Source organism: Drosophila sulfurigaster, chromosome 3, assembly GCF_023558435.1.
Source record: "Drosophila sulfurigaster albostrigata strain 15112-1811.04 chromosome 3, ASM2355843v2, whole genome shotgun sequence".
In the NCBI taxonomy this organism is placed as follows: domain Eukaryota; kingdom Metazoa; phylum Arthropoda; class Insecta; order Diptera; family Drosophilidae; genus Drosophila; species Drosophila sulfurigaster.
The window spans coordinates 37,280,101-37,295,001 of NC_084883.1; the positions used below are offsets into that span (position 1 = coordinate 37,280,101).

General features: G+C 36.6%; 1 protein-coding gene across 3 annotated transcripts in view; it reads left to right on the forward strand.

Annotated features, from left to right (window-relative positions):
* Nucleotides 1–14,673, forward strand: part of LOC133845853 (venom dipeptidyl peptidase 4) — a 91,698-nt gene extending 77,025 nt beyond the window's left edge. For 2 of the 3 annotated variants that reach the window (XM_062280454.1, XM_062280455.1), the window contains exons 3-10: nt 10,200–10,451; nt 10,509–11,288; nt 11,827–12,283; nt 12,346–12,566; nt 12,634–12,803; nt 12,867–13,027; nt 13,088–13,293; nt 13,608–14,673. In XM_062280454.1, coding sequence (XP_062136438.1) covers nt 10,200–10,451; nt 10,509–11,288; nt 11,827–12,283; nt 12,346–12,566; nt 12,634–12,803; nt 12,867–13,027; nt 13,088–13,293; nt 13,608–13,724 — 2,364 coding nt within the window. In that variant the 3' untranslated portion in view covers nt 13,725–14,673. Of the gene's footprint in view, nt 1–2,258; nt 3,060–10,199; nt 10,452–10,508; nt 11,289–11,826; nt 12,284–12,345; nt 12,567–12,633; nt 12,804–12,866; nt 13,028–13,087; nt 13,294–13,607 lie in introns of all 3 variants that reach the window. The other variant, XM_062280453.1, reaches the window with a different exon arrangement.
* Nucleotides 14,674–14,901: the final 228 nt, after the last annotated feature.

Here is a 14,901-nt window from a genome sequence, read left to right on the forward strand (position 1 = left end):
AATTAAGAGTGCCACAAAAAAGATGAAATTGCAAATTAATAAATTATGTTGCGTTCAACTTTTGCCATCATCATCGTCATCGTCATCGTCAAGAGTTTGCCTCTCATTAAACGTTTTTGACGCATTGATCAAGCACTAATCAAATAAGGACCAACTGTATTCAGTTCATGGCAAATTGTTTGGTTATTTACATATCATTTGTACTCGAGTCGAGCACTAAACGAGTGCCAAAAGTGGAAGGAGCTCGCTTTCCACCGCTTCCCTCTTCTCTTGACTCTTTGGCTAGGAGAAAGTAAAAGCTTTGCTCATTACGACGCCGAGGATGCTGCTGCTGCCGGTGCTGCTGCTGCTGCACATGACACAGTTACAGTTACGAGTACAAGAGGCCAGCCCTGGTTTGCTGGTGTGCTGCCAACTGGGCTAACGATTTTTGTGGGTCCTTTTGTTGCTGTTGCTGTTGCTATATGGAATAGACCCGTTATTTGATCATCATTAGCGATACGTATCGGTCCGAGGTCTCTGAGCTTTGTAGCTCTTTAGCTTTGTAGGTTGCCCAGCCAGCATGTGAGACTCTCTCTCTCTCTCTCACTCTATCTGACTCTATCTCTTTCTCAGTGTGGGTGACATTGGGCCACTGCTGATGACGTCGTCGTCCTTTTTGAGGTTTTGCTGTTCGCCCTTTGCTTGCAACTTGCAACAAAAGTTTCGTCGCTCTTTTGTGTTGTGCTTGACTTGCCACGTTTTTGGCGCTGGCTCTTTGATTAAGTTCGTGGCAAGCAGAGAAAGGAGAGCAGAACGGAGAGGAGAGCAAAGTGTATTCGGTGGGGAATATCAGCGTCCACAGTGTAATTAAATAATTGCGGTGAGCTGGCCACCAAATCGAGCTAATGCATTTTTGGCTCAAATCTCACTTGGCTTTGGTTGTGACTTGGTTATGACTTTGCTTTCTACCAGAGCTGTTTGCGTTTTGTTTCCTTTATTTGGCCATGTGGAAATTGCATTTCATAACTTAGTTTTTTGGGGTTTTGTATGCACACTGAGCCAGCTGAGAATTTGCTGCTATTCAAAACCGCTGTTGTAACGTGCTTTAATACGGCACTTTATCAATTATGGCCATAGCAAACTTTAACTATGCATTTTGGTATGCTACCTCAAGCAAATAAGTACCATAAATGTGCATACAAGTGAATGAAAGAAAATAAAATATAGAAAAAAAAATGCATTTGGCTTTATTTCAATCGAGTATACGAAATAATTATACCCAATTAAATAAAAAACATACTGAAGGATATATTTGGTATATCGATATAGAGCATGTATCGAATATACCACATATTAAATTTGTTTACACAAAAGTACTAAAATATACCGACAGTTTTGTTTGGTATATCGATATAGAGCAAATATAAAATATACCAGAGAGCACAAAATATACCAAAATTGTCAACTATTTCTTTTTTGCCACACGAAATTATTTCCTCAATGCCTTTCATAAGTTTTATCTAATCGCAACAAAATTTACAGGAGTCTTAAAGAATAAAGTTATTATGGTATATACCAAAAAAAATGGACAGACGAACAGACGGGTGTTTACGTTGATCAATAATGTGTCAACTTTATGAAATCGAAGGTGATTCATTTTGCCTGTTACTTATTGCCTTGAAACATATTATTTAATAACTTGCTTTAATATTATATTTATTACTAAGAAATATTTTTAATAAGTATACAATCGACTTAGAAATTATTATTTTTATTTTTTTAAGTATATAAAATAAAATCAATCGAATAAATATAAGAAATCCTTTTGAAAAAAACAAAGAAAAGTACATTTTTTATTTACACAAAATGATATATTTATTGAAATGCACGAACAATAAAATGAAAAATGCTTTTCCCTCGTTTCGTTTATTGATTCCACACGCCGAATAAACAATTTATCGATAGCAATGCTCACACTATAAATCCAGTTAAGTAGCGTTATCTTAATGCACTCGATTTTAAGTTTGTAGCTTACCGAGTTTCGTATGCTTGTTGCTTGTGAATTTGTGTTGCGTTCGTTTTTACGTTTTATCCCCAAAAGACACGCAAACACACACACACACACACGCATATCCTAGCAAAACACACACATACAGGAAACAAAAATGAACATTTTAACAAAGATTTAACAGGCGCACTTGCTGTCAACAAACAATTCTTTTTATGGCCACTCTCTCGCACGCTCTTCTTCCTCCTCCTGCCACATCGATGCGCAGTATCTGCCCGCCAGTGGGACCACAGCGTTTCATCAATATTATCGCTACCACAACCACAAGCAGCAGCCACAACAGCAACAGCAGCAGCAGCAACAACAGAGTTGCATGCGACACATACCACAACAGCAGCAGCAACAACAGCAGCAGCAACAACTTCGACAGCTGCAATGGGAACAGCAGCAACAACAACTAGTGAACAGCTCAAGCGAATTTGATGAGTTCCACTGGCCGAGCAAGCAGCAGGGCAAAATCTATATAACACCCGCAGACATTCCGCCGCCACCTCATCCACCACATGGCAGCGGAGGCGGTGGCGGTAACAGTCATAGTCACCACAATGGCAACAAAAGCAGGCACCACCATCACCAACAGCAACATCAACATCAGCAGCAACAGCAGCAAGCACATCCACATTCACATCCAGCTGCAACATTGACGACACCGCATCGCACACCGCCGCATCGCTGCAAATGCGAGCATCCCATCGAGCTGCTGGACTATGACTACGAGGATGCGGCTGCAACGCCAACAACAGCGGCAACAACATCCGCCTCCGCACTCGCACACGCGCATCATCGTCACCAGCACCCGCCGTATTACTATAAGGCTGCCACAGGCAACAGCCACAGTCACAGCAACAGCAACAGCCACGCCAACTTAACGGGCAGCTATCAGCTGAGGCGCCACAGTGCCAAGTTGCACGAATCCATGCTGGGCGGCGTCGGTGGCAGCAGCCTCGACGATGACGATTTGCACAGCGCCGGTGGCTTTGGCGGTGGCGGTGGCATCACACGGTTTAAGGTAAGCCACTGACACACTAACAGACTGACACTCAACTCAACTCAGCGCGACTCGACTCGACTCGACTCGAAGTGACTGCCAAACACTGTTTAGACAGATTGTTGCTCTTCAATTAAAATTGATTTGCCCCCAAGTGGCAAGTGACAAGTGGCAAGTGGCAAGTGTGTGGCACTTACTTCTCCTCCTTTGGCTCCTCCTAAATGCTAATGAGCCACTAATTGCTCCTGCTGATGACCTGTCAAGCGAAGTCAATGCAGCTGGACAACGCTGTCCGACAATTCCCACTGATGGTGGCATGAACTTGTGTGTGTGTGAGTGTGGCATGCAACAAGTGTGCACAGATAACAGCGAAAATAATTGGTTAAATGTTATTTAAACTGCGGGCAAAATATGCAATTTAAATGGTAATGAAATGCATTTATTTTTCATTAGGAAAATGTGGAATATATCAAAAATAATGCATAAACAATTATGCAAAATTAAACAAAAATAATCATTAAAATAACGGAAAAAGAATTAACGGAAATGAACTAAAATGAAATTATTCTCATTAGCAAAAACAAATACCGCTATGAAAATGCGGCAAAAACACATGAATGAAAATAAAATATGAACAAATTTAAGCTAAACTAAATAGTGCAATTATAAATTATGTTCAAGAAATGAAAGTGAACTAAAATAAAACGGAATTATTATAATTGGAAAACAAATCTAAAATAATAAGAGGAAAAACAAAAAAAAATTTAATAATTTTACTATAAATAAAACTTTTTTTAAAGCAGTTACTTATATTATGGATTAAGCATAATCGGCAAAACAATTTCAATGAGAATAAATTTGACATAATTAGAATGCAATCAAATTTACTTCTTTATGTAAGAAATTAAATGGCAAATCCTTAAGGAAAAATAAAAAAGTAGTGGATAATCTTAATGAGAAATATAAAGTAAGAAAGACAGCGCAGAATATAATATATAAAATATAATTGAAAGAAATAAATATAATAATCAAATAAATATACGCTATTTAAAAAAGATTGTCTTCATTATAGCCACAATCTAAATATCTATTTCAAATGTAGATAAAACGATACGAGATACAACTACAAGAGAAACAATGATTAGTTTCATTTCTCTTAAATAAATAAATCTCTAAAAATAGAATTAAAAGTGGCAACACCACTTTAATAATCGTGAATGAAAGAAAAAAGAGCCAATAAAATCATAGGAGCGAAGCAAGCAAGAAACATTTATTTAAACTAGATTATTTTCAAGATAAATATGCGCATGCAATCATATATGCAGTATTAGATAAACGAGTTTTCTCTTATGTTTGCTGAGAGCTTGAGCTCTAGTTCATGTTTGTGTGATTATTCAAGCCACTTCTAGCCACAATTCCAAAGACAATTTATTCCAAATCAAATAAAGGCATAAATAAATAAACAAGTTGAATTTTTTCAACAATTTGGTGAGAGCTTAAAGTTCACTTGTTTATGGTATTTGTAGATTATATTTATGAAGATCTGATAGCGAGTTCAAAATGCAGAAAGAGTAAAAGTTAAATAACCAACAAAGTAAGTCATTTGTATTCAATGTCAGCGCTTTTTTAAAGATTTATTGAGCTCAAAATTACTAAATGAAATATTTGTTTCATAATAATTTAAGTGATACAAATTTTCTGCTTAAACTTTCTGCCAAAAATATCTACGCAAACTTATTCAAAATGAAATTAACTCTTAATCAAGTTGTGCGAATTCAAAGGCTTCCGATGTTATGAAAGATTTTGCGAATACAAAGCTAAAAAAGTTTCGCTGCTAAAGTTTATTTCAAGTCAACGGAAGAGCATTTTTCCAACCAGCAAAAAGTCACAGAAAAATCACTGTTGAAAAAGTTTTAAAACATCAAAAAAAAAAGAATGTACAAAATATCTTTTTAAGTGATAGTGTAATAATATTTCAACAGTTCAGTGATTTCGCTTTAGCAAACTAATCTTCTAAGAAGTGTTTCAACTCTTCCCCAAAAAGTTGTTAAACCACATAATGTAAGCACACAATTTATGGGGATAATTTGTCAAATTCGCTTATACGAAAATGTGTTCACAATTAGTGTAATTGTATTAAAAAAGCCAACAACAAGAATAAAAACAAGCAAAAGGACAACAAAAAGCGCCCAAGGACACAAAAAGCGGCACGCCCAGGACAACAACTAATTAACTTTGCCAGTTTAATGAAAAACTAAACGACAAATGACAGGCCAAGAGCGCCCCAAGGAGAAGCCATTCACCAACCCCAAACCCTCAAAAACAAAAAAAAATAAAATAACTCGAAACCAGAGAAGGCAGACGACGAGGCTCATTCATTTTTTAGCAGTGGCAGGACATCTAGAGGAGGCTAAAGACCCCCACCAAACACTCTCGAGTGGAGCGAGAGGGAGAGCAGCAACAATTTCAGTGGTAGCAAAACACTAAACAAGTATACGACATGTGGTGCAACATGGATATATAAATTTCATTCAACTTGTTTTGCCTCCTCACCCAACTAATTGCCGGAAGTTCAAGTGCACAACAAGCAGAAGCTGAAGCTGAATCTGAATCTGAAGCAGGAGAAACAAAAGCAAAAAGCACAGCTTCAAGCTGATTCCCATCGAGTTTCGAGTCGATTTCAATTGGAATTACCCCCTTCCAATCACTTCTTTAGCTTTAGTCTTCCCCCTGTGCTCCTCCAGTGGTGCCTTGGGGATTTGAATGCTCCTAAAAGCATTCGGTTTCATATTTATTTAATGAATTCGTTTCGGGGCTTCTCTGGCGCCACTAATTGCGCCATATTGTGCACAAATCCCCAAACAATCCCAGACCAAACAAAAGTCATGCATTGGCAAGCCGCATAGGAAGCTAGCCGGGCGATTTTTCAATTTGTGCACCATCAAAAACAATTGAAGTGAACAGAATGCTTGCCAAATCGACTTGTTTGATACTCTACAATGGATGTATAATAATAAATAGTAATAAAAATAGAGTTATTAAAAAGTATAGAATTTTATTCTAAGCTACATTTATAAATTCTAAATAAATAAATATATTAGAATTCCTTTTCAAAACATTACAAATTACATAATAATTAAAGTGTTAAATAGGAATAAAGCATAAAAATATATTCTAATAAAGGATAAAATGATTTAACATGAATAGAACCTTTTCTCTCTTTTAAAAGTGAAAGGCTAAAGTTTACAAATAAAAAATAAATTATTTTGCAACAAAAATTCAATACAACAAAACATTTTGAAAATATATTTTAGTAATAATTATCATTAGAATTAATAAACTTTTTTCCCTTCTTTTAGAAGTGAAGCGTCTAAAGATGATTGAAAAATAATATTATAAATAAATGCATATTCTGAAATTAATTGTCGAAACTTGGTATATTGATGCTAGACTATTAAATATATTAATTTAATAAATGATTTATCTACAAAGAGTCTAGATAATTGACAATTATCTTTAAATTGTCATATATCGAATAACTTCGCAATTCGGAAACATTTTTCTAAGAATATAAATACTTGCAAGTTCATAAATTCAAACTCAACCAATTAATTGAAATACCCCACTTACAATTACACAGTTAGTGTATCAGAATAGTAACTAAACGAGAGCAAACCATTTCAATTTGATCTGCATTTATGAAATGCTGCGTTGACCCCAAAACCCCACTAAAAACCCAAATAAAAACAAAAAGAAAAACGCAGAAGAAGAAACAAAGGGAGAATGAAATCATTGCGATACGCAGCAGAGGGACACCAGAGGGAACATATTTTATGTCTGTGCTACCCATAAAATCGTACAAGTTGTAACTAACATGTCTTTGTACTTGTAGCCAGTCGCAAGTTGCCACCAAGGTGCCATATATTTCAGCTTTGCCACAGCCACAAATCATTGGAGACCCTCGAACACACGTGGCGAAGGCGTGGGCGTGGATTTACCCGTTTGTTAGTGTTAATGTGTGTGTGTGTGCGTATGTACATATGTGTGAGAAGTCTTGTTTTCGATTTCATTCTGCATATTTTAATGGCAAATATGTGCGTACTCTTGGCCAAAAGCCATGCAATCGCTGGCGGGTTAAGGTCAAAGTTGACACCAAGTGGAACAAACTTGTTGGCTTTAATGCAAATTGCAATTGGAATGGATCTTAACCGGTTGCCTGAGGCGTGAAGTACGTTCTACGTGCTCAGAGAATTCTCAGCCAAGAATTCCCCAGCCAAGGGCATTATCTCAATAACGACAATGAGCTTAAGAGCGAATTTTTAATGGGCGGGGCGAGAGATTTAAAGACCCTAATACAGCAGGTAGATATTTTATTTATCCAAAGCGAATTCAGGGAATTCACACCTTAAACTTGTTGGTTGAAAGTTTACAATTCCCACATATTTTAGTTGTCGAGAAATTGAGGAGAAACTTATAAAATATTTTAATAAAATTGAAAGCTTAAAACTTCAAATATAAAATATGACCTTTAAACCGTTATTTAGACAGTTTTGCTTCTGTATTAGCAAGGAAATTTTTTATTAGTTCTAAGTGATCCAGGGAATTCATACCTTAAACTTTTTTGTTGAAGGGTTCAAATCCCCACTCAGCACATAAAACTATTTAATAAAATGAAAAATTTAAATACTTGACTTTTTGAGATATTTAAGAAAACTTCGCTTCTTTATTCAAAGACTCTAGACTATTCAAAGACTCTAGCTAAATTTCTTGTTAGTTAGTAAGTCTGAGAATTCACACCTTCAATTTGTGGCTTAAACTTATTAAAGTTGTTAAAACTATGTAGAAAATAAACAAAACAATAAAGAATATCAATTAATATCACATCAACATATGTGTGATACAAAAATATTAAAAAAAAAAAAAGTTAGCTTCTGACTAAGTAACTGTGTTTATCTCAACATAATCCACATTGACTTGAGATTTTCAATATCCCAATTTATGCCAAACATATCAACTTTTTTAAAGACTGCTGCCAAAAATAGTTTTCGTAGAAATTTCCATTCCGCCAATCATGCGAATTCGTTACGCGTTGCCCTGATCAATAATGTATTATGGCATCCGCCACAATTTGAGATTAACCACAAAAAATACCCACAGCAAGTGTATAATAAAAAATTGCTGAGACTCGACTGAAATCTCATTATAAAAGTCATCTAACCTTGAAGCTTGAACAAAACAAAAAAACTCCAACGCACAATTGTCAACAATTGTCATGTTGTCTCTGATTTTTTGCCTCACAACTAAAAACCTATTGACACAAAAAATATAAACAAATAATGTTTTTTGTTGTGAGTATTATGCGAAATAAACGAGTATCGACAGCTCTATTAAATAATTTGTAGTTGAAAGAGTGGCGCAATGCAATCATGTGAAAAATCACAACTGAAAAAACAAAACAAGAAATAACCAATAAAAAATACTTACATAAAGAGCAATTTCTTATCGTTGTTGCTACCTGGTAAATGTTTAATGTGCTTACGTCATGCCCCAATTGTCGGTTTCCCTTGTCTCCACTCCCCCTTCTCCAAATTCCCCGCGGCAGTGCATCATCACCCAACATCGTAAAACCAGTTTCAAGACAACTTCAGTCCGTGTCGTGTATCTTTCATACGTATAGAAAACTACTTTCATTTTCAGTTAGCGTCTTGTCTTTTTGATTTTGGGCTCACTTTCTGTCTCCCCTCCCCTTCCCTACCCATCCCGTCCATAAGTAGATAGTGCAAAAAAAAAAACAAAAAGAAAAAGTTATTGAGCATGCGCAACGACGCTTCCAATTCCAATAAATATTTCTATTTCTTCGCATACTGCGACTCTATGGAACGTGCTTGGGATTGATGAACACTCGCTGCAAACTGGGAATTTGTTTACCACACGTTTATTTTGGTCAGGTTTAGAAGGTGCATAACCATCAACAAAACAGCAAGTCGCATTTTTTTTTTCATTTTCAAATATTAAGCCACAAATTGCTGTTGGCCATAAATAGTGGCGTACGACAAACAGGAAGAGTTGACCAAATAACCATTTTGAGGCGATGGCGGACAAAAATGCGGTTTCCAAACTTCAATTTCTTTCTATATATTTTATAGGAATATTCCTCAAACATTGTTAGGCAATTTTTTGCAACTGTTGCAGTTTTTATGAGAAAAAGACTTGTATAACACTGACAAGCTTGGAAACTTGTTAGAAAAAATTGTTTGGTCTTTTGTGGTTGATGAAATTGGCGGATACTATTGACTACATAATACATTTTAATTACTAAAAAGATTTACAGCTTAAAGCATAAAAAGTGCCAAGCAAAAATTGGAATATTTGAACAAATTTTAAAATATGATATATGCAATTTTAATAGCACAACTAGTTTTGCAAGTTTTAACGACTTGCCTCTTTCAAGAAAAATGAAAAGTCATCTTTGTCTTCACAACAAAAATTGCAAAAGTCTTTTAATAGCAGCAAATGTTTTGCAAGAAAATATTTTGAAACCAATAATGAAACAAGATTGATTTTCACTTTTTAAAATAATGTTATTTTATTTATTCTCCAATGGAAATCTAATTCAAATAACAAAAACAATATAACTCTGCACGGATTGAACAAAACTATATAAAATATAAGTCTACGTTGCACTGGCTTTCGACTCCAACCATTTAATTTTAAATTACTCACAAACAATAGTTAATAAATAAATTAAATTCGTTTAACGAGGAATAGCTAAAAAGTAAAAATAAAATCAAGAGAATCATTGCTAACACAATAAAATTTATTTGTATTTGTTTATTGTAATTTGTATTCCTTTTTTCTGGATTTTTCAAAAATAATTAAAATATGATAATGATTCGCAAATATATATATATTTTTGACCTTTATTAATATATACTTACCCTTAAGTGTAAACATACTTAGGACTATAGTAAATTGTATTTTGATATACTTGGATTAGCTCCAATTAGGAATCTTTCCTTTATTCAAAACAAACTTGCAGCTAATAAATTTAAGTGGTAAATCAACCTGCTAAAAAGGGAAACTATTTGAATCAAATGTCCTATTAAATATAGCGAATGCTCTCAAATAAAACCTTACTAATTCTCAAAATTTCCTTCACAGAACCTGGTGTATTCCAAGGAGAAGAAACGCCGCGTGCGGATCATTTTGAGCATTGTTGCTGCCATCGTTGCTGTAGCCCTGGTGGCTACTATGATCGTGTTCATTGTGGGCTCTGGAGATGATGACAAGCCTACTGACAATACTGGGGATAAGGGCATCAATCTGGAGGATGTGCTCACTGGTCAATTATATGCGAAGCGCTTCAATGGCAGCTGGAGCAATGGCAATTCAGTGATATACAAAGAGCTTGCGGTGGGTTTAATGAGATATAACTGTTAAGAATATATATTGAATATTTACTGTGTACAGGACATTGTCGAGTTGGATACTAAGACGCTAACGGTCACAAAATTGATGACCAATGCAGCGCAATATGTGCTCTATGAGAAATCCGCTGATGGACAATTCCTGCTGCTGGCCAAGAACTACAAGAAGAACTTCCGCTACAGTTTCTTGGCTCAATACGATATCTATAACATCAGCTCGGGCAATATTTCCTCACTCACCATTCAAAACGAACCGGTCTTTCTCAGCATGGTCCAATGGTCCCCGGTGGGAAATGCGCTGATCATCAACTTTGAGCGTAATCTCTACTATAAGAAGGGTGCTCTGGAACGTGAAATTGCCATCACAACCAATGAGGATGGCATCTTTTTGCACGGCATTCCAGATTGGGTCTATGAGGAGGAGGTGTTCAGCTCGAATGTGGCAACCTGGTTCAATCCATCGGGCACTCAGATCGCCTTCATTCAGTTCGATGATTCACCGACGCATGTTATCAATTTCCCCTACTATGGCGAGCCTGGCGATGTGCGCTTCCAGTATCCGTTGCATCAGGAAATTCACTATCCCAAGGCGGGTTCATCCAATCCTCGAGTTGTGCTCTACATGGCTGATCTCGAGAGCGCGTTGGCTGGTAGCCCAGACTTCCTTACTCCGATGCCAATTCCAAGCGCTCTGAACACTGAAACCGATTACATTGTCACCGTTGTCAGTTGGCTGGATGACAATAATGTGCTCTCCATTTGGATGAATCGCATTCAAAACGCAGCCTATGTTGTTACCTTCGATGGACGCGGCCGCAAGCAGGTAAGTTCGCAAAGAAAAGAACCGCTTGTTGAGCAGTGCAACTCATGAGATCAGTTGCAAGAGCTGAGTGAGAACAGTTGGGGTTTGAAGCTAGGCTTAGTATGTTAGATTTAAGCTGGGCAGAACTGGGAATAGTTGATCTTCAGTTGAGACATCTTATAAGTGAGAACAGTGTAGTGCGTGGAATGAACAACACTTTTAATGAATGAGAACAGAAGGCCTTAGTCTAAACGCTTTAAGTACATTCAAAGTGCATTAAGAATGAGTGGGAACAATTACTTGCATTGCACTTTACACGGTGAAGAGCTAAGCTTAGCAAGTGACAGATCGTATATAAGAGCAGCCAAGCTAGTTTTAACAAGTACCACAAGAGCACGCTGTGGTGTTAAATGGGAGTTAAAAGGAAAATAAGGCACAGAGTTTACAACGACATTAGTGAAGCGGTGCAGTTAAAAACTTTAGTGATAGTGCTTTTCTGGTTAGCCATGCAAAAACTTTTTTATGTAATAATTTCATTTATTTTATAATCCCCTCACAGCTGTACAGCAAGACGTCTGACACGGGCTGGGTGGATCTGTACACAGCACCATTCAAGAATCGCAATGGCTCCCGCTTGGCCTTTGTGCTGCCGCATGAGAACTACAAGCAGTTGCAGCTGCTGCCAACAGATGGCAGCACTAATGAACAGCTGGAGCCGCTGACCAGTGGTAAATTTGTGGTGGACAGCATTCTCCACTGGGATGGCACGCATGACGTCATCTTCTACACGGCTAACACGGAAAAGAACCCCGAGCAACTGCATCTATATGCGATACGTGCGGTAGCATCCACACGCAAGCAGACACCCAGTTGTCTCACATGCAAACTGATGACATCGGGCAACGTGGAGCAAACATACTACTCGGCCATCTTCAATGACAATAATCAAATTGTGATTAGCTCCCTGGGACCAGGCATACCCACAACAGCCATCTACGAGTGGAGCTATAGCAACTGTAAGTTAATCTCACTTTTATGAATCACATAAGATTTAATATTGTATTCTGCACATGAACAGCTCAAGTGACGCTGAAGAAGCTGCTGGATTGGGAGACCAATGATGTGTTGCGCAGCAAGCTGCAGGGCGTGTCACTGCCTTCGCATCAGATACTAACGGTAAACATCGATGGCGGATTCCAGGCCAAGGTGCTGTTGCAACTTCCTCCCAATTTGGATACCAGCGGCAACACAAAGTATCCCATGCTGGTCGATGTCTATGGCGGACCTGATTCTTACTCCGTAAGTGAAGGGTGATAAAAAGTAGTCTGAATTTGCTAAGTGGAACCACTTTCATGTAATCTTCCAGGTGACCGACAAGTGGATGATGGACTGGGGCACTTATCTTACCTCAAATCAATCTGTGATCTATGCCAAGATCGATGGACGCGGCTCCGGACTGCGTGGCGAGACGCTGTTGCATGCCATCTATATGCAATTGGGCACAGTGGAAATCAACGATCAGATCACAGTCACACAGTGAGTTACGACTGCGTAAGACCCTTTAGTGCAACATCATTTGAATCCCTATTTCGTTTATAGAAATTTGACACAGTTGTATAAGTACATTGATGCTGATCACATTGGTATTTGGGGATGGAGTTATGGTGGCTATGCGGCAGCCATGGCGCTGGCCAATGATGATAATGGCGTCTTTAAGTGCGCCGCCTCCATTGCACCTGTTACCGATTGGACTTACTACGGTATGTTGTGAATTTCATCAGTTATTTCTTTGCAGCCTTTTAACGAAACATACTTTGCAGATTCCATTTATACGGAACGTTATATGAATGTGCCGGAGGCTAATGAGGCTGGCTATGCCAAGTCTAGGCTGAGCACACGAGCTCAGCAGCTGCGGGGCAAGAAATACTTGCTCGTCCATGGCACATCCGATGACAATGTGCACTACCAGCAGTCCATGATTCTGGCCAAGAATCTGGAGCGTCACGACATTCTCTTCAAGCAGATTGTAAGTTCAATTATTAGATAACTACAGTCGATGATTGCATCTTCATTTAAATGCACATCCAAGATAACTGCAAAACAAATGTATTTAAATGCAAAACATATAAGTGCACATTTGAGATTATTGCATCAGTTTTAGTGCATCCGAGCTTCTTAGAAATTAGTCAAATCTTAGTGTACATCCATTTAACATAAAAAGAACCCCATCTACAATTTTTTTTTTTTGATTGCCTAAATGTGGATATTATCTGCATTGTACAATTATCATCATAAAATACTTGTATTTAATTTGATATCTAATTCTTCTTCAATCTTCAGAGCTACGCTGACGAGGATCATGGACTGGCCAATGTGCGTCCGCATTTATATCATTCGCTGGATCGTTTCTTTGGCGAATGCTTTGCCAGTAGTCGCCTCGCGAAGAGCGCCAAATAAACATCTCTAGTTCAATAAGCATCTAAAAATAATAACTTTTAAAGCTTGCAAGCAGAATTCAATTAAATTAAATTATCCAATGACGATGAGCTAAACTAATTGGTACTTAAAAAGTTGCATTTCCATTAAACATAACAAACAAAAAAAGAAAAACAAGTTTTAAATCAAAGCAATTAATTAAAAATGTAGTTACAAATTAAAAGTAAAAAAGAAAATGCTTCACAAGAAAACCAAACTAATGCAGGTCCAAAAGTGTTATAAGATAACTTGGAACAATAATATTTGAAATTGCATTTTAAGACATTTTAAGCATATTACAAAATAACGAAATGAATACAAAAATATTTATACAATTATTAACTACCTAGCGTACAGACCTTGTCTGTCATCGTAGTTAGCGCCTGTTAAATAGAAATTCAAGAAAACTGAAGAATATTATTGAAACTATTTCACACACAAATCGCAAACAAAAATGTAGATACAATTAATTCTTAGAAAACTATTCAAAACATTTTATAAACTCTTTGCTCAAATTCGATGCTAGTGAAAGTAATCTGCTTAAAATTTTGTGATGCCCTTGCATACTTAGTATAACCATATAAATCATACAAGTATATCAAATATTTCAAGCAAGCACTATAAAGTACTATAAATCGGTATCGCAAGGGTATTAGATGACTATAACTTCGGCTCCGACCGGAGAGAGCTGAATCGACAGGTGTTCTCTTATATAACTAAGATTATCTCCTGTATATTGCGCCAGCTGAAATTCATAGCTTGTAGTTTGTTCTAGCTTTTTAATTTGCCACATTGTAAAAAAAAACAAAACAAAACGAAAACTTGTAAATAAATAGTTGTTAAATGGCTTTTTGTAAATTAGATGGAAATTGTGTATAGGCAACAGTTAAAAAGGCAAACTATTAAAATAAATTATGAAAAACAAAAACAATTCTTTTTTATTTGTGTGAATGGATGAAATTCTTAAAATATCTCCTACATAAAACAAATAATTATATTTTATGTTCCCTTCATCATTCTAGTTCAGCATTCAACTTTTTAGTTTTCTTTCTTGGCCCCAAAATGTATAAAATCCCCATACGAAATTTCCATAAAATACTTTTGCAATTTTAAATAAATAATTTTGTATATTTACGTATTTATTTTAATTGTTTTGGGG